A 26,772-nucleotide genomic window follows, 5' to 3' on the forward strand; every position below is an offset into this window, starting at 1 on the left:
GATGGGTGTCCACTGATGACATCATCACTGAACTTATATAGCCTCAGCCAGGAAGGATGACATCACTGATGACATCATCACTGATGACATCACATCATCATTAGGTAAGGGCAATTAACTTATTAAAAAAATCCGGCTTACACTTCCTGAAAGTTTCAGCCCAAACGTACGTAAAACGGCATAGCTGTGGCCGGCCAAATTTCTTGAAACAGAAAACAAACATTGCCCACATGCTAGATAGATCATTCTATACTGTATCCCATGCCATCACTTCAGGTTTGAGAGGCTGCAATGTTTACAGTTATGCAGTTTGGCGATTGTGGACTCCTGTATTTCTTCCAATAAAGTGGATTCAATTGTAAAAGGAGCGGACTTGTTTTTAGTTGTAGATTATTTGTTGCCATTATTTGATAGGACAGTATGGCTGGACAGCGACGGGGGCGGACTGGCAGAGAGGGGTTGGACATGCAGCAAATGACCGCAGATCGGATTCGAACCTGGATCGGCTGTGTGAAGGACTAATGGTACGCGTTCTACCAGGTGAGTCACCGGGACGTACCGGCACGCCCCTAGATTTTAATAAGATCATTTACATTTTTTGTGGAAAAAACCATCAGACACACATTATTGAAAGTAGAGTATTTTATATACATCTTAAAACATGACTTACAGGGGTCTTTAACACACATGTAGAGAGACTCACGCAATTAATACTCACGATATATCTTCTTCATGTAATGTCATATGTAATGCTAATGTATAAGTATAATCCAGATAGTGTTTTAAGGACACAACAGGTGATGAAGTCATCATACACCTACAAAAAACATATGCAATAGCAACAGCTCTTCTTATATATGAAATCAGTTTATTTGTGACTCAACAGTTTTCTATTCAAACGACCTTCTAGAAGGACATTGTACCATCTCTACACGCATCTAGCTGCTTTTATGCAGACTGCAAGGTATGAGCATTTATAACTGAAAAATGTATTTGAGCACAGCAATACTTGAATACCGATGATCTAGGATGCATATTACACTTAAGTAGTACCACTTGTTTGTTGCAATACTGATGATCTAGGATGCAGATTACAGTTAAGTACCACTGTTGCAACTAGAAACTTGCAGCAGGATGCAATGCGTCTGGCTGTTCATACATGGATGCACAAGGGTTAAACAGTGGGTTACCAAGTAAACAGATGTGGTATACAGCTCAGTATAGATATATATAAAAAACACATTGTGTATTGTTGAGTCCACTTAAACAATAGCATCAAATCATAATAGTTGCATTAACCGTCTACAAAATATCAATTAGGGGAAAAAAATTTAAGACCCCAGATAATCCCACATTCCCCATGAACTATTACAAACATGAAAAACTGGAATGGCAGCTCATTTTATACTACTCCATATGCAGCAAACTAAGCAACTTGCTATCGACAGGGCTCCAGTCCAGAGTGCCTCCATTTGGTCGTATTTGTGCTTTTCCTAGCAGAGCCACTGAATTTCTTTCTTCACATCAGAGCCAGTGGCAAAATCCAATCAAGAATCTGAAATGTTGGTTCATTATTTCCCATGGGGAGGAAAAGATACTACGGATGTTTTGTGTTTTACAAAGCCTTTAAAGAACATAGGCTATTTATGATTAAGCCCGGTCCAGTTAAGCCTGGCTAAAACCATCCTGATAGTGTGCTCACACCTTGTGCTCAGTACTGCTCATGTGATCAGAATGCTTTACCAGGGTCGGTCCATTCTTAGAAAAGCACAGGTCAATTCCTCTTTATCCCAGTGATAACTGCTCTCTGTACGTCTTCTGATCTATACAATTAGCCCAGACCATGCACTCAAGCTAGTATTTGCTAGGTTCAACTAAAATTCCAATAAAGTTAAGATTAGCCCAATGCAAAAAACATTTACTTAAATTATGGTTGGTTGAGGTTCTACATGATTGGAGTGGGTCAAAAAATGCTGACTATGACACTTCACCTGTTGTGTTCGGTCATAAGGTAGGCCAAGTCTCCTTTGGTTGTCTGGGATAGACATTTTGGTTACAAACAAATGAGAATTCACATCACAATATGAGTTCTAACTACGGTAATAGCAAGCCAAAATCTGGTATAGAGAATGTGAACAGAGCTGTCCAACATAATAGGCTAATTCAATATTGACTGATTCAATATTGACTGGAGTGCACAATTTATGTTTATCCAATCGATACAGCACAATAACATTCAAGGCACAACATTCATTTTCATTGTCGACACATTTCAATAGACATGATCATATTAATTACAGAGTGTGTGAAGCAATCGCCGGACCAAAATACAGGGTTCCCACACATTTTCATGGATACAATTTAAAAACTTTTCCATGACTTTTCAAGGATCGATAATAGAATTTCATGTAATGTGAGGTGATTTTAGAGCGCCAATATATCAACAACTAGCCAACAGATATCAAAGCTGGTGGGCTTTATGGAAAGAGCTTGACTTGAACATAACCGTTACAGTATATCAAGCTTGTCGTTCAGTGGCATTTCATTGCCAAACAAAACAAGTTGATTTTCCATGACTTTTCCAGGTTTTTCGTGACTGTGGGAACGCTGAAAATATTGATGCCACAATATTGTCTACTGGTGTCAATAACTTAAAATGTTGACGGACAAGGTTAGTCTGGAGCCCTGTACTAAATTAACCATTTTCATCATTTCTTCACAAATATTTTGTTTACAATGAGCCAAGCAAACAGCAAAGGTGAAAGGTCACTCAGATAAGATTAGTCCTCCTGACTTTAATGTAAAACAGAATCTTATCTTAACTTCGGCTTCAGAAAAAGATTCAATGTTATCACTTCCCACAGGATTTATCCTCCAGTTTTCAACAACTGGAACTCTCAGAGGGCCCTTCAAAAGTGAAGTCCTTGGACGAGTCCATAGACATCTGTCTGTGTGCGTGCGTCCTGCGGTGTCTCGCGAGCGAGTGGCTCCATTTAAACCTGAGCCCACAGGTGAGGCACAGGTAGGGTCTTTCTCCCGTGTGGCAGCGCTGATGATACGTCAGCGACTTGTACCGGTGGAACGTCGCCCCGCAATCGTTGCAGATGTAATTCTCCGCCTTAATGTGGACGTTCTGTTCGTGCTCCTTCATGTTGCCCAGCTGCGAGAAGCCTTTGCCGCACACGGGGCAGAGGTGCGGTTTCTCCCCCGTGTGGACGAGGCCGTGCAGTTTCAAATCCTGCCGGGTGTAGAAGCCTTTCGCGCAGACGAGGCATTTGTGCGGCCGCTCGCCGGTGTGGCTCCGCATGTGGCGCTTCAGCCCCTCCGAGCGGGAGAAGCAGCTGTCGCACAGGGCGCAGCAGTACGGTTTCTCCCCCGTGTGCGAGCGGAAGTGCCGCCGGAGCTCCGAGGCTTTGAAGAAGCACATGCCGCAGTCGGCGCAGCAGTGGGGCTTCTCCGGCTGCTCCTCGTGCGTCTTCTCGTGCGCCTTGCAGTGGCCCGAGTCGGCGAACGCCTTGCCGCAGGTGGCGCAGGTGAAGGGCTTCTCGCCGGTGTGCATCCGCTCGTGGCGGACGAGTTTGTTGAGTTTGTTGAAGGACTTTGGGCAGAAGGAACACTGATGAGGCACCTTGGGCTTCTTCAGGTGAGTGTGCCGGTGCCTCTCCAACTTGGACGGCCTGTTGAACACTTTGTCGCAGTCTGGGCAGGGGTGCGTGTTGCTCCTGTGGCTGCTCTGGTGTCGGATCAGCTTGTCCAGCTGGGTGAAACTCTTGTCACAATGCTCGCACTGGTGCAGGGTCTTGGGCTTCCTCGAGTGCACCGGCATGTGCCTCTTCAGCCTGGACGGCTTGTCAAAGATCTTCCCACAGACGGCGCAGCACCTGTCCGAGAGGCTGCTCTCTGGCTCGGCCTTGGGCTCCTCCGATGCAGAGGGGGCTGGATCGTCATTAGAGTCAGAGTCCGAGACCTTAACGCCAACCTCGCCAGCACCTGAGAAACAAGCAGATCCAAGAACAACATTTGTCAAATTAGCAGAATGTCAATATAACGCAATCTGCCACTGCTAGTCTTTATTGAATGATTTGAGGGAAATATATGGCTAATAACACAATGAACACATAACGATAAGCTACTGCCAATGGCTTGTAATTCAAATAAACTGAGCACAGAGAGGAAACTCAAGGGGGGTCTGGTGCTTTAGGAGTTCCTTGTTGGCTTTTGAAGGGGTAGTTTATTCCACATTTACTTAGACTTACATTAATTAGAAATGAGCAAGAGAGAGTGTATAGGAATGACTGTCAACTTCATTCTGCTTGCTAATAGCACACCCGTACAGTATAGACAGACAAGTCCTTAGTAATTAAGCACAGCATTCTTAATCTAGCATATTTCCTCAGACTGGCCTCGCTGTGCATCTATTTGGGGATCCCCGATACAAAAAGGTGTGGAGAACAAAGGTAGCCAAAGCCCAGGTCTACAACTTGACCTACTTTAGGGTTAGCAGTACTTTCTCTCATTTTAAATATCAAAACAATATCCCTGACGTGTCCTTGCAACACTGAAAAGCATGAGGAATTCATTTGATATGGGTACATGACCTAAAAGAAGATTACCCATCTGATCTGTCTCTAGATAGGGATGTGTGCGGGTAGTCGGTTAAACGTTTTAGAAGACATCTGCTACCTCTCTAATCGGGACTGGAAATACTAGTCGGACAAATTAATAATGTACAATGCCAGCATACGTAAACTTGCGTATAGCAAGGTTCGGTAGCCATGCACAGATGTACACAAGCCAGTGTTTTTACAGTCTATGGAACGGACAGTGATGACATGTAAAACCAGCGCGGTTTGGCAGTATTTTGATCTAGTAAGGCTATGTCAGATCAAACTGGCAGAGCAATGCGTAACTACATTCAGCACGGGCATGCGGATTGTGGACATTAACCTGCAAGCTGAGGCTGCTGGTGCTAGCTAGCACTGCTAGTTAGCCACAGTGCTAGTTAGCCACACTGCAAACAGTTCATCACGGCAATGCATCATTTTTGTCAAGGGCAAAGGCTTCAGAAAGTTAATGGACTAAATTAAGCCTGAATACACGGTGCCGGGGGAGTCGTCATGTTTAGGAAGAAGCAATATTCATAATAAACGGGGCACACACGATTTGGTTTCACGAACGTAATTAACCGTTTCAAATGGCTCTTAACCCATTGATACCTGATGCAGCATTTGTGTGTGTATCCCTTTAAGACCGTGAACCGCGTCATGCGGTTCGCGGTCTTAAAAGGGATACACACACAAATGAGGGATATACAAGCAAATGCTGCATCAGGTATCAATGGGTTAAATACACACAAAAACCAGAGAATATTCACTATTGAGAAGCTGGAACAATATAATTTTAGTATTTTTTTTCTCTGATCATCAAAAGTCTCTTGCACACCTGAAAAGTCTTGTGGCAGGTGTGCACTGTGTAGGCGGAGTATATGTACTTTGAAGAAGGAACACCCACACACTGTCTTCACTTGCTCATTTACATCCTGTAACATTGTGGTTACAAGACCCTTTTCAAGTACAGGTTGACAGATGAAAAGAAAAAACATATGCAAAAGGCTAGGTTCACACAGTGGCCACGGTCCGAAATTAACAGTAGCCAACTGCTAGCCTGACATCACAGGCATGACTGATAGCACATAAAGGTCACCTGGGTTTACCCAGGCTTAGACTTAGCCCTCAGTCTTAAATCCGTTTCACTCCTGTAAGACTGAGAATATTACTATTTAAATCTTTGCATAACGTTAGGTGGCGCTGTTGGAAGCCTTGCATCGGAGAACCAATCATGAGTGTTGTGGGCGGGCCTGCTTTCTGGGGGCAGTGACGCTCATGCAGAACCAGTGTCTCGCAAAACATCGGCGCGTTTGCGGAGAAACATATTAATCACTTAGAAACAAACATAACCTGTTAATAGGGCGTGTTTCATCCAGCCCCGGCGGCTAGAGGTCTTTTCCCCAGCGATAAACCTGACTCCCGAGGCTAACGTTACAGAGCCTGCTGATGACTCACAGTAGCAAGCGGACCACTTCCGGGTAGGAAAAATTATTGTAAAATAAACAACAGGTATAAACTCTCTTTGCAGCACATCGGTGTCTTGCTCTATATTGGAACTATGATAAATGGCATTGCCGCTACCAAATAAAATTCTAATAATAAATGTAGGCGTGTCTGCTGCCGGCCGTTCTCGCCGGGCTCTGACAGACAGTTTCTGAAAGTGAAATTCCCAGACGTTTGGTGGCGCAGCTCACCAAACGTCTGGGAGCCGAGACTAACCCAGGCTAGCCAACTGCCAATGGCGAGTAGATTTGGCTGGCGAGTCAAAAAGTTAATTTCACACCCCGACAGTGACCAATCATTAAAGACATATTGGTGACAAAGCCTTCACTTGAGGCTCAGAATGAACTATTCTCCACCTGATGTCAAATTCCCTCAATTGGATAGCATAGATCTGTGTAATTATTGGAAATATTAAATTCACATCTGACATTTTAAATAGCAGTCTAAGTAAGTACATCAATCAACACTAAAAAAACAAGTCTTTCATTTTATTTTTTCCACTCATAACATCAAAGTTGGATCAACTCATCCCTATTTGGTCATGCAGCGGTTCAAAGAAAGTGCCTGAAAGTGGCGAGAAATAAGAAAACTTATGTCATGACTCATGTTAATGTGGGCTCTTCCCTGTGCATGATGTTGCCATTTTTTGGCCAGGCAGCAGCCGGGCCTATTATCTCCATTTGTCTCAAGCTCCATGGCGAAACACTCAAGCAAATGTGTGGCCTGGCAAACACTGGAGGGAATGGTCCATGCTAGGATGAATCAGCCGGAGGGACATGAGGAGTGATGATTGGTTGAGTTTAGGCATGGGGAGTGATGATTGGTTAGGGTTAGCTCCTGCCGGCTGGGCTGTGTACTGACTTGACGAGAATTGGTGAAACTCACCCCGAATGAGGAAATGAGATCCCTGTAAAGAGTAGTGGAAATAGCCCGGGGGTGAATAGCAGTCTGATGTTTCTTTAGGGGTCATATAATGACGATATGGGTAGAACACGGGAAGAAAACGGTCTATTTACACGGAGGAAAAGCACGCTGCCACGTGGCCCCGACGGAGCGCATTCAAGGACTGGCTTGGAGTACTATTTCGACCACAACGCCTACGACGGTCCAAATCGCTGCGGAGAACATGTATACTTATACCTGAAGCACATAGCATCAAATTGAACAAATTGTTGTCCAGCTGCAGTGGCGATGATGGAGGACTCTCATCTTCAGTGTCGGCAACATGATCAGGATCCTCACCTGAGACTTTGGAAATAGAGGTCGTGGTCATTCTTTCGAGTTTGATTTCTGGGCAACACTGAATAACGACCACCAGCCTTGATAAAAGCACGGCTTATAAAAATGAATTGAAGGATTGAACTCTGTATTCACCCATGTGCACCTAATTGCGTTCTACAATTCGCACGGTTCTATTTTTAGTAGCACTCACTGTGCTCTGCGACCTCTTGGTTTAGAAATTAAGCACTGCCGACAGCCAGTCATCCAATAATTTGTTTCCATTTTCCCCTTTCTCTCAGGTAACCCTGTACTAGTGCCTCCATGTATCCCTAGGGGTACATGGAGAAGCATAGATCAATTTATAATATCATGCTATAGTGCTTCCCTCGTGCGCGCACACTCCTTTAAGCGAGGGCAAAACAGCCACAAAACACAAAAGTGTGATTACAACATGTGCCTGCCTGGTAAAAAATATATATATATCATGCATGGCTGGTAGAATTTAGAATATGCCAGCCACTTTGGCCGGTGGAAGAAAAAGTTAATTTCCAACACTGACAGAAACGCCCTGCCGCGGCTGCAGAATACAGACATACTAACAGACCCGTCTCATCACCGGAGCACTTTAACTTCACCACGCAGTAGGAGGACTGACCAGTTTGGAAACGTTTTGAAAGGCTTGGCCATACACTAGGCTTCGCTCTAGTCATTTCATTTCCCCCCTTATTTCTCTCCATTTACAGGCACTTTCTTTGAACCACTGCATGACGAAATAGGTCCGAGTTGATCCAACTATAATAATAATTTTATATGAATATATATATTCTATCCCATTTACTTTTTTCTATATTTTTGTTACTGGTGATTGATGTACACTTACTTTCCTCCGAGGATTCGGTTTTAATCACAGTTGGCGTGTCTGGGCCCATGATGCTTTGACTGCAGCCTAGTTACACACACACACAAACAAACACAAACACACACACACACACACACACACAGGGGAATTGTAAACATGTTATGTTAGCGTAGAAGAGTAATTCGCTGCTGCTCTTTTAAGGGGTAACAAAGGTGAGAGCATTTAGAATGGGTAACTTAGCATTAAAGTTGAATTAGCCTATTCACCATTTCAGGCCTAGGAGGTGCCTTCAGCCATTATGGTCCCAATCTGTGGAATTATTTGCTGTATGAATTAGACCTAAGGTCTACTAGAACAGTGCTTTTTTTTCTTTTGTGTATTTGGTTGTCTGACTGAAGTCTTGTTGGTTGCGATAGCCGATAGCCTATTGATCTAACGTTAACCTACAATGTTCTCTTCACTGTTAACATTTTCATCTTTGGTTATTTTATGCAGATACCGTATGAAGCTTACTGATGTGTTTAATACTGCGTATGCGTTAATGTTTTTACGGTTTTACACAGGTTTCTGGCAAAATTATGATTTGGGCTGGCTTTTATTGAATTGGGCTGGTTTAAAGTTGTGATTGGGCCGCTGGAATCTGTCAATTTGATCTGGCAACCATGAATACAAGCTAACAAACAAAACGGCTAATGTTAGCCATCTAGCTGGCTAGCTTCAAACTTGGTGTTCCTTGCCACAGGACACGGACCGATTCCTATTTTAACTGAATGATCTCTCCCCAGAACGGGTCGTGGCCAGATTATCTGGGTTGCTTTGCAGATATCGGTTTTACAAACCCAAGCTCAATAATTATGTTTAGCTGAGTTTAACACGCGCGCGCCATACAAACAGTGAAGCAAATGTGCTAGCTAATGTTAGCTTAGCGTTAGCTTCTATATTACCGATGGGGAAAGCGGTTGCATTCCACCTTTGTAGCTGGCACGATAATCGTTTTTCCCGTAGCGCTACTTATTTTCATATAACCAGTAACGTTATCTTACCTGTAAAGCTGGCTGAATTAGTAGATGTTCGTTCTCCTGGTGTGTGTCGGGCGCCGCGGTGCTGCAGCCTGGTGCGTCGATGCATCGCAATTCGCAACTAGCCGCAAGCTGGCCTCCCAGATGCTGCCTTCAGGTGTTACTCGTAACCTCTCCTGGTACATAACCTGCATTTAAATGCTTCTGGCTGGAAATACTACTACGAATACTACTACTACTACTACGAATGCTAATACTAATACAAATTATGATTATAATTATTACTAATGGTTGTTGTTGTTGTTGTTGTTATTATTATAACAACAACAATAATAATGCTGATGATGATAATAATGATGTTTGTTATGTTGTTTTATTTCAGGCATCAAGTGACACAGAGCTTTGTGCTGCAGCAGCAGAGTGAAGAGGATTTTTTTTGTACCAGGCATGTAAGTGACTTTTATTAAAAACAAAAATGTATGACAACTAAAAGTTTAACAATGAGAGAACATATAACTTATAACAATACAAATTATTTACATAGAATACCACACAATAAGTTATAATAATAAAATAAATGACTGTGCTCACCTGGTAGCACGCATACGACGGAGGCTCAGTCCTTCGCGCGGCCGACCTGAGGTCCTTTACTCTCTCACCACCCTTCCTGTCTGCCTACTGTCCTATCCAAATAAAAGCAAAAATGCCCCAAAAATAATCTAAAAAAATACTTCTGTGTTACTTACTAATTAATTAAGTTAATTGCTGCTGTTTACACAGTTTCCATGCTCCACACTAATACCGCGTTCAAGACAACTCGGAACGGAGGAAAAAATTGTCATCGAGGTCGGAATTACAGGTCGGAAAGTCGGGTATCATTTTGAGCTGCGATTCGTCCGAGTTGACGTCATCAAAGTGTTTGTTGACCTAATTTGAGGTGTAATTATGCAATATGTGTATATGTTTTGCTCTGATTATAGCAATATGTTGAATTCAACAGCCATTTTACCAATGAAATTAGCTAGCTGTGTATGTTTTTGTAACTCCGACCGTCTCCAAACACACCGTATTTACCAGTTCAATGTTGAAATTGAAATATTTCCGCCAGCACTTGAAGGCAGCAAGGGCTTCATAAACCAGGGACCCAAAATGGGTCGGGAATCTATTTAAATTAGGTCCCCATTGCCTGTGTCTCCGGGGCAAGTGAAAATAAATAATTTGGGTCAAGCGCGTGCACATTAGCTCAAGCGAGTACACACACAGACACACACACACACACACACACACACACACACACACACACACACACCACACACACGGCGTGCACATGCACACATTGGGTCAGCTATTTCTTAATAACACATGTCTGGGTACATAATCAACAAAGTATAGTACAGCAGAGTAGCATGCCGTACATTATAAGCACACACATAGAAGCATGCACACATCATAACATAATACAAGTGATTACATTATCCAGATGGTGAACTCAGACAGTGAGAGTGAATTCAATGATATTGACATTATGTCTGTTCCTCATAGGTTCAAAAGGTTCAACTATATCAAATATCAATAGGGGGGAAAAATAATTTTGCTATCTGGAAATTAATTTTGCTTTTGCCCTATTGCACATAGGCTATAAAATGTGTAAGTCGATTTGAAGAGGGGATACACATTTATAGACAGGAAGATATACCTGCAATGATTATGATATGATGGGGCATGCAGTGTAATTATGTTAATTGTCAAATTCTGATGAATGGCAAAATGTCATAAGAAAATAGAAGAAAGAAAATTCTAAATAAACCATTAAAAAAACTTGCATTATTAAGACAAGATGATTCATCTGACAAGTCAACAAGTAAAATCTCACTCAAGTGCTCTATAACGTGCATAATGTGCATTTTGGACAATAAATATTTGAAAATATACACAAAAAAATCAAGTCCAAGGATATCAAGAAAAACTGTCGGATTCAACCTTGACTACCAAGTTGTGGTCTCCTTTACTGAGAGGAGGAGAAGCAGTGAGAGAAGGAAATGGAGTTCTGGACCCCCCAGACTTCCAGGGACTGGATCTTGAACTGTCCCTTGCAGAGGGGGACGCTATTGAATGTGTCACAGGGCTCAGTGTGTCCTCCCTCAAGGTCCTCCTGCAGGCAGAGGGCGTGGCCTCCGTCACCACCTGGGGGAACACATGTGTCATCACAGCCACTGTAAAGACGTCATGTCAGCAATGCATGCATACTGTCAACACTCCCCCTGCCTGCTCACATCACTACTAAGAATATAAGTAACAGAGAGGGTAGTTCTGAAAAAACAACAAAAAACGTCAGACTGTTTTGTCACAAACTCATGGTTATATGAGCAGCCTCTATTGTATTGTATTGTACTATTCTTTTCTATGTAACGGTAGCCGTGTGAGGAAACTTCACTCCCCCGATGCCTTAAGAGACATCTCGAGTGACAGATTCTAGAGCCCATGGGTTTTAGCTTCCTAGCTAGAGCGCCGTCCACATGGGGGGGGGGGGGGGGCGTGACGTGACACAACACAGGTTACATCTAAACAAATGGCCCACAAAGCCTGGCTTACGGTACATTACACAATGTTCACTTACCAATAACGAGCCGACTGTCATCGCCCGCTATGAACCTGGAGGCTCCTTGTTCTTTGGGCCTCTTGGGCTCCTTGGCAGACATGGGCTCCTCTGAGGGGGCAGTGAAGGGGATGGTCAGGTAGCTGGGGTCCTGCGGGGTCCCAGCTGGACAGGTCAGGGTGGCGGTGCAGTCGTCAGGGCCGGACAGCTGAGGGGAAGCTCTCCTGGTCATGATGTTCACCATGGGCTGCTGGTAGCGCTCCATCCTGGGCCGCAGCTAAAAGAATCATTGATAATGATGATATAATTAATAATTGACTGGTAATGAATGCACTGATTTCATGCATGTTTCAGCTACAGATGTTACGGTACATCTTTTTCCTTTCCCGATACCTGAACTAATGTATCGGCCGATACGAGTACCGATCCTATATAATTATTAGTATTATTAATTTTTTCTTTAATTGTTTTTTTGTTTTTTTTTGTTTTTTACAGCTGTATACTACTAACCCTGTATGGATGTGATATGATTGTTTGCTATTATTATTGTATGGCCTCAAGTTAAACCTTTTATTTGGGCTAATAAATTATGTGGTATCGGATCGGTGCATATAGTCTCGCCGATACCCGAACAACTCAAGTTTCAGCAAATTTGAATCATTGAATGTGACTGATCAGAGTTGAAGGGAAGCCCTTCCTCATGAGGGACACTTTCTCACCGTGAAAACAAAACTCTCCCCAGTTCCAAAATATGTGAGTCCCTCAGAATCATGCTTTCTTCTTTCTATCATATCTGTTGACAGGAAGGCACCGCACACCTGTGAAATGGGGAACAAAATTACCATAAAATATTATTTATATACAGAATTTATTATGCACACTTATCATCAACATCGTGCAAGGAGAAATGTGAGGTGTAATCACCTCATCCAACTGGTTTGCAGCAGTTGCATCCCTTTATTCAAATTTGTGATTTAACATTACCTCTTCATCAATAGTTTTGAGAATTAAGACTGCTGGTTCGTGCCCCTCCACATGAGAGTAGAATCTTTAGGAGGAAAAACATACCCATGTGATACATTATTAACATGCCACAGATTGGCATCAGCCAGACAATGTCTTGATTTAATACATGATTGATTGATTGATTATTTGATGAGAAAACTACTATAAGAGCTGCTGTAGAGACATGTTAAGATCAGGGCAAGTCAGGGAAAAAAGAGACACTATAATTCGCTCTTTTTATAGTTATATAACAGTTGTCAGTAATGATCAGAATTCCTAGTATTCTCACAATATTTTTTAAATACAAAATGTGCATTCGGTCATACAGACAAATAATTTGAATAAAAGGCACAGTCAACAGGTATGCATACCACCCATACACACAAACAGGTACTTGCATATATGCCTACATATTGCATAGATACATGCTCAACATACTGTACATATGTACCCAAGGTTTTGTTTATAGAACAAAAACAACAACTAAAACACAAATCATAGCCTGGAGGCCTAGCCTAATTCAGTATTCTCACTTTGGAGCTGTGCTGTTTGGTGGAATCATCTAACAAAAATAATAAACAAAACAAAACAACTAAATTACCTTTGTTGGGGGTTTCAAATTTCAACTTGAGATATTTCTCCATTTAAACAACACTTCCCACCTATATGAACTGCATGTCAATTAGCTGTGTGAGACTGAAAGCAAACATGTTGATAGTGAAAACAGTCTCTCTCTGTTATGTAACTGAACCCCTGGGGCAGTTTTTCACTGCCCAGAGATACTGTCTTGTTGTTCAGTCAGTGGTTATTGATCCATAGAGCTGGCCTCATTTTAGAAAGGCAAGTAAGAACAAACAGATTGAAAGATATGGAGGATTTGGATATATGGAGGAAACAATATCTATAGCCATAATTCATGCCTGCAAGGTAACACCTCATATGCTTAATAAGTGCCACAGATGCTTTCTGAGTGGAATTTCAAGTAGTGAAAAGCAGTTACTCACGAAGCCAGACTTCTGTCATGTTCCGCTGTGCTGTACAGCCTGATGGGGCTGAAAAGGGCAAAGCGCTCCGGTATCCAGGCCCAGACCACTCTCATCTCCGTCCCCGTCACCACGCTGGAGCTGAAGGTGCTGAAGTCCACCGTCTGGACTGACTGCCTGGAGGAACACCAAACAAGAGCTATGGTGTGGGAATATGGGGTTCAAATAGGGGAAACGTGGATCTTTCTTTCAGTAATAATATCCACACATAACCTGACAGTCTACTGTTCACTTCGACATTCCTTATGAAAAGCACAAGGTTCTGGATTGTGCCCAAGTACTGTTCCACCCCCCCTGCCCTGGAGCAGGTGCAGCTGCCCATATACCCTATCCAAGTTTTGCCCACAAAAGTGGCTCTCTCTGACTGCTTTGTAACACTGTCCCTTCTCACCCACCTCTTCTGGTGGATGTTGACGCCTTTTTGCATGAGCGAGGTCTTGTTGGCGTTGAAGAGCAGGTTGAGGTCTCTCCGTGTGGCCATCTGAATCACGAAGGCCCTCTCCAGAAGCTTCTCGGCGGTGCAGTGGCGCGCCACGTTCTGCACAAAGCTCTTCATGTCTCTTCTGAAGTCCTCCACATCGGACACGCGCGACGACACAGATACCTTGTAGAGGCTGAGCAGAGCCAGGGCCACCCTACGGAGGAGCATCGTTCCATGCTTTTATTGTGTTGTTTCTCATTCATGTGAAATGTATTGAAGAGTGTTAGAGCCATTATAGGTGACTTTGTATGTTTGTTTGTTTGTTTGTTTTTCATCGCTTACGAGATTAAAGTTCAATATGCAAGGGGAAAAATACAAACTTTTCAGGAAAAATGTCTGAGATTAAATCGGAAATTTGCAAGATTTCTTTTAAATTTCTCATCTTTTTTCATGCAAATTTCTTACTTTAACCCATTGATACCTGATGCAGCATTTGTGTGTGTATCCCTTTAACCACGTGACGCGGTTCGCGGTCTTAAAGGGATACACACACAAATGAGGGATATACACGCAAATGCTGCATCGGGTATCAATGGGTTAATATCAGAAATTGCGTTTTTCTCTCCCTCACAAATTTCCAGGGGTTATTTTTCTTGCAAGTTTCAGATTTTAATCTTGGATTATTTTCTGTGCAAATTTCACACAAATTTCACCTACAATAGCCCTAATAGACTTCTACTGTACAAACTTGCGTACGCGATGATCATTTCATAAGAATATACATTCAGAGTTTTTGTTTACACGTGCAAATGCTTGACCTCGTGCCCAAGGGTCAACCAAAACATTCCATATGGGAATCAATGAAATATTATACAACACACCTGTAGAGGACCTTGTAGCCCTCAAACAGGTAGACATCCAGAACTCTAATGGCGTAGGTGAATGGAAGGTCGGCAAAGATCCACATGATCCAGTCTGAGTAGAACTCAAACAGGTTCTGATGAGAGCTTGCGATCAGCTTGCGGATGCCGCGGCAGTACTTGTTAGCCAGGTCTCCGAAGGTCATGCAAGAGGCGCGGTACGTGAGGAAGGTCTGGTCGATGTAACGCTTGTTGGGGTCTTTGTAGGAAATCAACCGGCTGACGCTGTGGAAACACTCTGCTTCGTCCTCGCTGAAGTGGAGGATGAGGGAGACCAGGGCGGGCAGGATGGGACAGAAGTTCATGTCTGGGAAATACTTGCTGAGGCAAAGAAGGATCTTTTTGACGGAGTTCAGGCCGGCTTTGTTGAGACAGTATCTGGATATGGGAAGAGGAAGCAATATCTCAATCAGGTTGCAATCTAATGCACCATATATTCACACATGTTCTGGTCTTCAAGCTGTACTCAGTTCAAATCACACATTGTGGCTACAACAGAGAAGACCATCCCAAGAATTGAATAGAATTGAATATTAAACATAACTTTATTGTCCACCAAGTTTGAAAATTGTCTTCGGTTCATATACATAAACATTCAAAATTTTCCTCAGCTTACTTCCTGTTGCAGTGTTTGCTAGTAGAATAACTGACAGGACATAAGCTATAGTAGTTCCAAACTGTTCCCTAGCAACACAGTCCCATAGCTATCTATACCTGGGTATTTCTCCACCCTCCATGTATTCCGGGACAAGGTGGGTGCTCATTTTCTGTTCTCCAAAGAGCTTCTTGGCAACATCGTAGTAGACGTGTCTGTCTGGAGTGGTGGAACAGCTGCAGAGATCAATTCACATTCACATAATTTGATTCAGTGGATTTTTGTCACAATCTACACAGTGAGAGGTCAGTGAAGTCTACACATGAATGACAGCTAAGACAGATCTTTCTAAATTGTATGTGATTCCGTTCAAAGTCGCAAAGCTTCACCTGGAGTAGATGCCATGGATGATGTGATAGTACGCCTTGGCCCTCAGTGTGTGGGGCGTGGCCCAGGAGCCCTCACGGCCCATCATCTTCATCTCCTGCTGCTCGCTCTTCAGGAAGCGCTGGTATCTCTCCGCCGCCTCAGGGTCAATCTTCTCCCAGTCCACAAACTGTCCGTACTTCATGCCTGAGCACGAGCTGACCTCCCAGTTGTCGGACTCAGAGATGGTTATCATGGACATTGACTTCAGGCTGCCTTTACTGCCTAAAAACACACAGAGTAGTGGTTGTAACTGGACTTAGTAGCATATGAATGCATTGTGCATGGGCAGTGTTGGGGGTAACTCATTACAAAAGTAACATATTACATGTAATATATTACTTTTAGCAGTAACTCAGTAATATAACTTATTACTTATAGGATTTCAGTAATATTATACCAGTTACTTTGTCAAGTAACTGAAGTTACAAATTGAGTTACATTTGATCAAATCAAAGCACATATTTAAAAAAGATACAATTATTTCATAATCAAACTGTGTGTTTTTATGCAAATAACCACTATAGATGACAATAACAAAGGAAAAGAATAACATTTAGAATTTTGGATTGTTTACACTGATTTCAAGGCGGTTGAAATTATTTTTCGGGATGGTTCCGGGGCGGCGATGTCATTCTGCTGCTGCTGTTGTTTTGGTAAAAGTAATGCAAAGGTAGTGTAACAAGTAACGAGTACTCTACACAGAAAGTAATATTGTAAAGTAACTTATTACTTTCAAATGAAAGTAACTAGTAATATGTAGTATATTACATTTTGAAAGTAACTTGCCCAACACTGTGCATGGGTAGTTCCTCTTTCCAACAGAAATGAGCTAAACACTTTCAAAATTCATTACCATTGAGTTCTCTGGAGGGCGAGTGCCTGTTGGATTTGGACTTCTTGGAGGACCTCTTGTCCTTTGTGGTGGCCTCGTACTGCAGTAGGGAGCTGGATCTGGGCCGCTGGGACCTCCTGGTGTTTTGCTCTGCATCGTCGGAGTCAAGCTCTGACGTCTCATAGCTGTAAAAGGACCTGGAGACCAGTTGGTTCAGTATCAGATTGATGCTCAATCTCAATCGCTTTCTTTGTTTTGTGGCGCTTCTGTCATCCAAATTTGTAACAGCTTAACTGAACATTACATAACTAAACATACGAGTTTGATGTATGGGTGGGTATTAGGGCCAATGTAGGTAAAGTTTTGAAATTTGCAAAAAAAAAGAGATAATCCGGCTTGGTCAGGCGTCCATACAGGCACAATAGACCGTGTTTGCGGCGGGGAGCCGGATTAAGGGGATATGTCCTGGTCGCCGTACTAGTGCCCCCTCTGGTCGGTCAGCGGGGAGGGGAACTGGGGGTAGAACTAGTGTGATCCTACCATGCGTCCTGCCGGTGAAACTCCTCGCTATCAGGTGAAAAGAAGCGGCTATGTATCGGATGAAGCATGTGTTAGTCTACTCTACAACTCTCCCCAGATCGGCAGAGGGGGGTGGAGCAATGACCGGCCTAACAGGGGAATTGGCCAAGTACAATTGGGGGAGAAGATGGGGGAAATCCGAAAAAAGAGACAAAACTTTTTTTCTTGCAAATTTCTGTCTTTAATCTCAGCAACAACTCAAAAATGTGCAAAAATACAAACATATAATATGAATTTACTTAGTTCCTGGCAAATAACAAATCTGGAGATGACAACATGTCGCACTGCAAAGAAGAAAGCCGTTAGATGTGGAGCTGAACACACATACCTGGAGCGAGGCCTCAGGAAGCTCTCCTCTGTGTGGGTCTGCAGGCCGTAGTTCTTGGCGTCCTCGGGGCTGTAGTAGGAGTGAGACCTCTGCCTGCTCCCGCCTCCTGCTGCAGAGCTCAGGTCTTCAGCGGTTGTGTCCATTGAGCCTAAATTCATGGTCCCACAGTTGGAGAACTCCGGCTTTCTTGTCACATCAATCATGATCACTCTGGGACGTATGGCGTCTCATCTGTCTCACTGTTTACTAGCCGAGAGCGCTGTGAGGATGAGGGTTTTATACAAGGCGGTCATGTGAGGGCAGCACAGTGGTACGCTTTGTTTGTGGTGATTTCAGGTGTTGTTGCAAGTGGAAAATTCCCCTGTCGTTCTTGTCCCCTATACCCAACGTGGCAACATGAAGTGTCTCCTGCAGGCGACTTAATTTGCAGAAGGAGAATAGAATAGAAGATACTGAACATTGGCAGCTTTGTAAAACAAAACAAAAAATATCCATAGTGGCCTTCAAAATCCAGTATGAATCCATTACAGTAAAATAGAATAGAATAGAATAGGTTACAACTGCAACTTTATTGTCCCCATATAAATCTGTAAATCATATCAATAAATCAATAAATCATATTATAAACAAAAATGCCAGACAACGGAGATCATCGATATATGCAATACACTGCACTACTGCAGTAGTCTACAGTATCTACAACAATCCTATAACAAGAATGCTAATTCTCTGTGAGTGAGTGTGAGTGAGTGAGTGCGAGTGAGTGAGTGAGTGTGAGTGAGTGAGTGAGTGAGTGAGTGAGCTATGCGAGCTATGCGATTTTACGTATGATTACGCTGAATCTTGCAGGAACACAGGCACCGTGTGGCACACAGGCACCGTTCTGCAGCATGGAGGCTCCACACATGAATTTCAGGGTATGTCGTTGTGCACCTGATTTTAGGCTATAAATGAAAGTTAACTTTAAGACAGCTTTAAAATCACTCGATACACGGCATGGGTACCGCTAGTACAGTATGAAGCAATGCTTATTTTATTAATAATAATAATATTAATAATAATAATAATAATAATGAAGGGTAACATTTCCATTTTGTTCATCACTACTGCGCTCCGCACATTGCTGTAGGCTATTTTAAATGGTTTCAGAGGTCATTAACTTGACAACATGACAATACTTCCACTAAAAATAGACAACAAATCACGCCGTAGATGTCAGTGTTCGTCTCTGAGAAAGCTCCTCCAGTGGTTCTGTGAAAGTGCTTCATGCGTAGCGCTGAAATGCCACGATGAGGCTATTCCAAGAATTCTACCAAACGTTATTATTCCACACAACAGGTGTATGTTTTGATCTAAACACAGCCATTGTTTGGCCATGAAACAGAAAACCTCTACAAGTACCTTATCTCACATAGGCCTATGTGGGCTCCACATGTAATGAATGGAGTACAAAAACAAACTCTTTGGCCTAATTTCTAATGTCATATTTTTTCACTTTGAAATGTACTTTTATGGGCATGTTTTTATTCCTACATAGAGACTCCCTTGAAGGCAGAGACAACACACACATGCTTGTGCTTACAATTGTGGGTGTCAGAGTATTATATATAGCTGGAGGTAAATTATGTACAATCACCTGTCTCAACTGGCTTGTAATGGAATTATGGTATAACGCTGCACTGCGGCTGCCCACTGCTCCTAGTTCTAGGAAGGTTCCTAGAGGATGGGTCAAATGCAGAGGATGAATTTCCCCATGGGGATAAATAAAGGATAACTTAACTTAACTTAACTTAACTAACTTAACTTAAATATGATAGCGTCATAAAATCTAAATTTGTCCTCTCATGCCTTCATAGGTTTTCTGTATTAAACTTCCATAATCATTTGGCAAATATATTATTGTTTATTGTGACACCTCTTCTTTGCCTGACATTTGAATTTCACTGGTATGAATTCACTTCCTCGTGTAGAGAGGGAATTGTGTCTGCATGCCCAGGTTGTAAACAGTCACAGTAAACATATCAATTATTTTAATTACGGACGGACAGCCTATACTATAAACTTGATTGAGTTCAAGTCTCCTGGCTGGCAGATGATGCAAGCCACAGTTGATTATGAATCATTAATGAGGTAATCATGACTGTGATTGGACAACAGTTATTACATTTTTTCCAGATGTGAAAGGTGATGTTGATGTTCAGGTCTGTGGTATCTCTATGGGAGTGTTTTAGGCATTGTTTTTGTTAGGCTTGACCCGATTAGCGGTGGTGGTATACAGTGCAACCAAAGCTATTTATTCACCCACAAAGATGACATAACAAGCCAGAGACAAAACCAGACTCTGCCACAGGTAATTCACCTGTAGTGCACCTGGATATAAGAGGATTTTGGTCAATAATGATGTCACAATGCCTATGACATCATCAGTAATGTCACTCGCTGTGGGACAAAAATGTAAACAAACAGAGCCCACTTACTCCCTTTTATTTTAATGAATGGTGGAGCAAAATACAACAAGATAGATGCCTACTGAAGGATACAACCTATCAGAAAACACTAGAACATAAAATATGAAAATATTAAGTATCCTACTTAAAATTAGGTGGCAAGCCTTGGCACAATCACTAAAACAATGTTTACCTGCTAAATCATACATCATTTATTTGCATCAGCTAACTCATTAAATGCAAAACTCTGGTGAGGTTAATTGGCTTCACAATCTGTACAAAATTACTTTAAAATCAATACAATCAATGTAATGTGTCAAAGGAAACAAAATGGCCACTAACAACAGCACAATGAGAATACATAATATAATAATATAGATGATATCTAATAGATGTTAATAAAAAACATGTATACAAATATACACATATTATACAACCAAATACAGAAAAGGCACAGTACATAAGAAAATAACATCAGGCCAGTAGCCGTCATACCTTAGATATGCCTCTATTTAAAAGTGGATGTCCCTACCAACACCGTGTGTGTGTGTGTGTGTGTGTGTGTGTGTGTGTGTGTGCGTGTGCGTGTGCGTGTGCGTGCGTGCGTGCGTGCGCGCGTGCGTGCGCGCGCGCGTGCGTGCGTGTGTGTGTGTGTGTGTGTGTGTTGTGTCTCATGTCAGGTTAATTGTGACATTGCTGTAGGTCTCCTCCACAGTGGCTTGGGTCACATTTTGATAGATGGGCTCTGGAGCTGCATCCTGAGAAAATGGAGAATATTATCTACAGCAGGTAAGGAGAGAGATCATAGCTTGGAAACGCAGAGTACATTAAACTCTGTAGCTAAATGAGAGAAACACATACATGGCTGACTCTGTCAGAGGGTGGGAGAGTGCTGTAGACTTGGTCCTGATCCATAGTGGCTGGGCTGAGGGTTTGATAGATGCTGTCTGGACCTGCAGCCTGTGGGAGAGTGCTGTAGACTTGGTCCTGATCCATAGTGGCTGGGCTGAGGGTTTGATAGACCCTGTCTGGACCTGCAGCCTGTGGAAACAGAACATGACTGTTACCTGCTATAGTATCCACACAGGTCATTACAGGCATTATGTGGTACGATGAAGATGCAGTAGCCTCTACATCACTGAAGTATCTACAGACAGGCAGGTCACAAGGTTTTATGGGTGCTAGAAATATCACATGCTTATTTCTAGCACCGCATCCTGAGTATGTGCACTTGAGCAATAGACCCTTTTCACGGGGGCCATTTTGTGTCGAAAAGGCAGGGTAAACACAAGTGCAAGCAAAACACTAATGAGGGTTTCCAAATTCCAATCATGGAAGTTTGAAACCCTCATTAGTGTTTTGCTTGCACGTGTTTACCCTGCCTTTTCAACACAAAATGGCCCCCGTGAGAAGGGTCTATTGTGTGCCACATAGCGCACCCCTCCACCTTATTTTATACAGTATAGTAGTGAGATGATGGCTTTTACTCTATGTTTACTCATGCATGGTAAACCTTGTTGATTTTAGTTTGTGTGCTGAAGCAGGAAGTGGGTGTAACTTTGGTTCTCTAACAAAGGACAACACTGTTACTAGACATCAAAACATGTCATTACTATCAGAAATCCATCAGAACATCATGGAAGAAACAGCTATCATAAATGTATCATTCACCTCCTCAGCATCTTCAGGTGGGCTCACAGCACTGGACACCACCACTGAAAACATATTGGACAACATGTGTTAACATGTCTGATCTTTTACTGGTTATATGAATATCTGTGTGTGTGTGTGTGTGTGTGTGTGTGTGTGTGTGTGTGTGTGTGTGTGTGTGTGTGTGTAGGTGTGTGTGTGTGTGTGTGTGTGTGTGTGTGTGTGTGTGTGTGTGTGTGTGTGTGTGTGTGTGTGTGTGTGTGTGTGTGTGTGTGTGTGTGTCCGTCCGTGCGCACGCGCGTCTGCCTACCCCACACTACAGGATTTTCAAATCCTTGAAGATTATAAAAATCTTGAGAGCCCACACACTACAGGACAGAAAGAGCCGATTTTTTTACATTTCAATCTTGGGACACACACACAATCGCGTCTGTTCAAACGCAACCCCACACACTAGAAGATTATGCCGAAGATTCACCTTGGAAGCAGGGCTCGACGTTAACTTTTAAAATGCCTATTCAGTGTGCGCACCGGGTGTAGTAGTAGTAATAATGATAATAATAATAATAATAATAATAACATTTGTGTCATTTCGTTTTCTAAACAAATCTTATTTAAAAAAAATGTAAAATGTTTTTGAAGGATGTGCTGGTCGAGGTGTATGTTGTAGGCTTGTTGTAGGCTACATGCTTTGCAGTATAGCGTTATGCTGGAATTATGCTTGAAGTTTGGGCTGTCGCACGGAAATGAGAGACACTGAATCTTGACGAGGAAACGTGTGGCGCTTTTATACACTGTGTGGGTTTCTGCTCACGGAAGTCTTGAAAACTCCACTTTGTCCGCCCAGCCGCGTCCATTCGGGGTGTAGGCCTACTGTGCACGGCCAGGCGAAAACCGTCTGCACAGGTGCCTTGTGGACGGGGCGTCTGCTGATTTGACTCACTTTTCCGTGCAGACACTCGCCGATGCGGGAAGCATATGAGACCTAAGCGCTTGTTGTAGGCTACATGCTTTGCAGTATAGCATTAGTTTTCCGTCCCGTTCAAAGACGCACGGGTATTTCACCTCGATGACAATTTCCTCGTCCTTTGTTTCTGCGGGCGGACGTGGACCAGATTATTTTGCGAAGAACTCTAATGGAAACACAGCTACTACTGGCTCTCTGCTCAAGATGCAATCGCCTGTCGGGTTGTAAATATCTAACATGTTAGATATGCCCGATTCACAATCGGGAAGAGGCAGTCTTCCCGATTGTGAATCTTTGAACCCCACACACTACAGGATAATTTGGGAAGATTATCTGCCCCACGCGGCTCAAATCGGGAGCACCCCCGAGAAAATCGGGAGGGGGGAATCTTGGCCATAATCTTGCAAATTATCCTGTAGTGTGGGGTAGGCATTACTTGATGGATTCCTGGTCTTCCTCCTGTAAAGCATCAGCGCGGCTATCGGTAATAAGGTTACCATGACAACTGCAACCGCAACAAAATATGGTACACCTCCTGAAAGAAAGAAAGAAAGAAAGAAAGAAAGAAAGAAAGAAAGAAAGAAAGAAAGAAAGATAACTTAATGTTATAATAGTTGTCAGACAGTTGACCACAGTTTCCTCCTCACATTCTCTGCACTGAATATGTCTCTCTTTAAACTTGGCCTTACAGTAAGTCAGTGAATAACATTACTCTCTGAATAACCTGAAACTTGACGATACTGTGACGTGAATTTCAATATCAATAAGTGATCATAAGTTAGGCTCTGTTCAAGTATCAGGTTTTATCGGCGGGTCATTTCCACCACCCATTCAAATCCTATAATGCAAAGTCTCTTTGAGTGAGTGAGCAGAAACTCTGTGCGGGCACAGCTATGCCATTTTATGTGTGATCACGCTGAATCTTTCAGGAAGTATAAAGACCACCCATGTGGGTAACCTAACCTACATAACCTCACCTAACCTACATAACCTAACCTAACCTACATAACCTAACCTAACCTACATAACCTAACCTAACCTACATAACCTAACCTAACCTACATAACCTCACCTAACCTACATAACCTAACCTAACCTACATAACCTAACCTAACCTACATAACCTAACCTAACCTACATAACCTAACCTAACCTACATAACCTAACCTAACCTACATAACCTAACCTAACCTACATAACCTAACCTACATAACCTCACCTAACCTACATAACCTAACCTAATCTACATAACCTAACCTAACCTACATAACCTCACCTAACTGGACTATGAAAACCCTCTGGGAGAGAGGAGAGGCTGCATGCCAACTCTGTGAGCGAGGCCTGACTACATTTGACCAGTGATTGTGTGTCCCAACAGGTATAGAATAAGAACGCAAAGTCTGTGTGTGTGTGTGTGTGTGTGTGTGTGTGTGTGTGTGTGTGTGTGTGTGTGTGTGTGTGTGTGTGTGGAACTGTTCACAGATGCACCTGAGAGAGTAGATACAAGCATGTCTGGTTTAGGAGTTGTCTTGGGTCCTGGAAGCATGGCTGAAATCAATAGATAATATATTTACAGTACCAATCAATTATTTGGGCAGATCATCACCTATTGAAGAAAAGGTGATAATAGCATGATTTATTTTACTGTACTGTATATCTTAACGTGAAACATGAAAAATAACAATTTATTAATGTAGAGCATAAACTCACCATCTGTAACTTCAAGATTCACCTCTATAAATCGATCAAGGCCTATCTCCACCAATCCACAAAAGTATTTCTTAGAGTCTGACTTTTGGAGTTTAATGAAGGTGACAATTAAAACATCTCCTTTGTTATGTAAGTGTATTCTGTCCTTAATTTTAGATTTTCCAGGTGCTGCTCTGATTATGATGTCTTTCTCTTCATGTCTCTTGCATGGCTCTTGACAAAGGTACTTTACTTTTTTTTTAACATCAAAAAAAGATCTGGAGTTCCAGTCTGAACATGTGAATGTCACATTTTCACCAACATGGCCGGTTACGGTGATCATCTCCACAACACTCAGAGCTACGAGAGGGAATCAAGGAAACAGTTTACAATTATTACCTGGAGTTCATCATTCAACATCTCTACAATATAGACGATCATTTGATCAACTGAAGACTGAAGTTACTTTGAAATCCTTTGAAAGTAAATATCCTTTATTTGAATTTTGAATAGGTGTCACTCAAATGATATGGTTCAATACAGCTCATTCATGGCATTTGTGCACAAAGCAGGTTGAGACACAGACAGACAGAAGTAACTCACCAAGAAGAAGACAACAGTAAATGTAGATGTTTCTCATCATCATGACGACCATCAAGGATTCAAGGATCCAGTGTAAAGGAAATGTCCAGTACGTCCAACCTCTGTTTCTGTTCCTACTCTAACCTGCTAATACTCAATAACCAGACAGCCTTTACAGCTCCACTCTCTTCCTCTTCCTCTCAGACACAGGCACACACACACACACACACACACACACACACACACACACACACACACACACACACACACACACACACACACACACACACACACACACACACACACACACACACACTTACACACACACACACACACACACACACACACACACATGGTAGGAGCTGGCAAGTGGCAAGTGAGAAACACGTCATCTCCGACTCCGACCTACGTGCGTTCGAGCTTCAGGCTTCATCTCGCAAAACCATGGATGCTAATAGCCGTTAGCTGTCTAAGCTAACAGCACATTAACGTTTAGTTGTATGAGTTTAACCAACTATTGTATTGGTATGCTGATTGGTCTGAAATTTGTTTTTAAATTTAATTTGTATTTGGCTGGACCGAGAAAAATAAGATGTAATTTGTATCAAGATACTTTCAGACCTTGTATTTTGTGTATTTTAAATACATAAAATACTTTTTTCTTTAATTCTATGTTATTTGATTCTCAAATTGACACATTCTTACCATTGACACAGGTTTAAACTGTGGGGGAAAAAAATGTGACATGTCACTTCTACTCTACCTCTCATTGGCTTACCCTCAGAACAAACTCAATGACAAATCAGAGGCAGAGTAGGGTGGGTCTTGACTCAGACTTCACATCACTTCTTCGTCTAGTATGAAGCCTTGTATTGGTGGAAATTCCCCCAGAGATAAATTACTAATATAAATTGATGATTAGATATTGCATGCACTGGCCTATCTGCAAATGAAATGGTTTACTGCATATTCAAACCAGTGTATCATATTGTATGTATCAAGACACAACTAATTATCTTCTTAATTAAAATTGGCAAAGTGGGTGGCAGTGTGTGTGGCGGCAGTGTGGGTGATGACTGTGATGTCATCAGTGATGTCGCTCGATCAATTGTGATGTCATCAGTGATGTCACTCGAGCCACTGATTGCCCAACTGTGATGTTACTCAGGCAGTTGTGATGTCATCAGTGATGTCACTCGAGCAACTCTGATGTAGTATGAGCCAATGGCGCACATTTGCACGATGGCACCAAGGTGGGTGGGCGGTGTCTGTCTGTCTGTCAGTCATGATTTTGGGAGCCCGTGGAGCCGGCGATTTCCATAACTGCAGCCATGGCGCATCATCTCCAGGGATACTGTTATGATGTCAGATATCTAGGGCTAACATGGTCAAAGTTCCAAAGCTTGAGGTTAACATGTAGAAATGCTGCCTGTAAGTCAAAAGCCCTCACAGAAGGTGATTAACAGCTGAAGTGAGGGAG

General features: G+C 42.5%; 2 protein-coding genes across 2 annotated transcripts; both read right to left on the reverse strand.

The window, feature by feature from the left end:
• Positions 1-677: 677 nt before the first annotated feature.
• On the reverse strand, positions 678-9,319 carry LOC310794138 (uncharacterized protein). The gene is made up of 3 exons (XM_083656044.1): positions 9,234-9,319; positions 8,212-8,277; positions 678-3,990 (listed from the first exon to the last, which is right to left on the reverse strand). Exons 1-3 carry the CDS (start codon positions 9,316-9,318, stop codon positions 2,882-2,884), a joined length of 1,260 nt encoding a protein of 419 aa, XP_083512170.1. The 5' UTR covers position 9,319; the 3' UTR covers positions 678-2,881.
• A 335-nt stretch (positions 9,320-9,654) lies between these two features.
• LOC310794136 (TBC1 domain family member 24-like) lies at positions 9,655-18,183 on the reverse strand. The gene is made up of 11 exons (XM_083656042.1): positions 17,958-18,183; positions 17,072-17,247; positions 16,179-16,440; positions 15,909-16,025; positions 15,156-15,572; positions 14,249-14,488; positions 13,815-13,970; positions 12,790-12,853; positions 12,525-12,623; positions 11,827-12,082; positions 9,655-11,393 (listed from the first exon to the last, which is right to left on the reverse strand). Exons 1-11 carry the CDS (start codon positions 18,158-18,160, stop codon positions 11,215-11,217), a joined length of 2,169 nt encoding a protein of 722 aa, XP_083512168.1. The 5' UTR covers positions 18,161-18,183; the 3' UTR covers positions 9,655-11,214.
• Positions 18,184-26,772: the final 8,589 nt, after the last annotated feature.

The sequence above is a fragment of the Poromitra crassiceps genome (assembly GCF_964638095.1).
Source record: "Poromitra crassiceps genome assembly, chromosome: 19".
Classification (NCBI taxonomy): Eukaryota; Metazoa; Chordata; class Actinopteri; order Beryciformes; family Melamphaidae; genus Poromitra; species Poromitra crassiceps.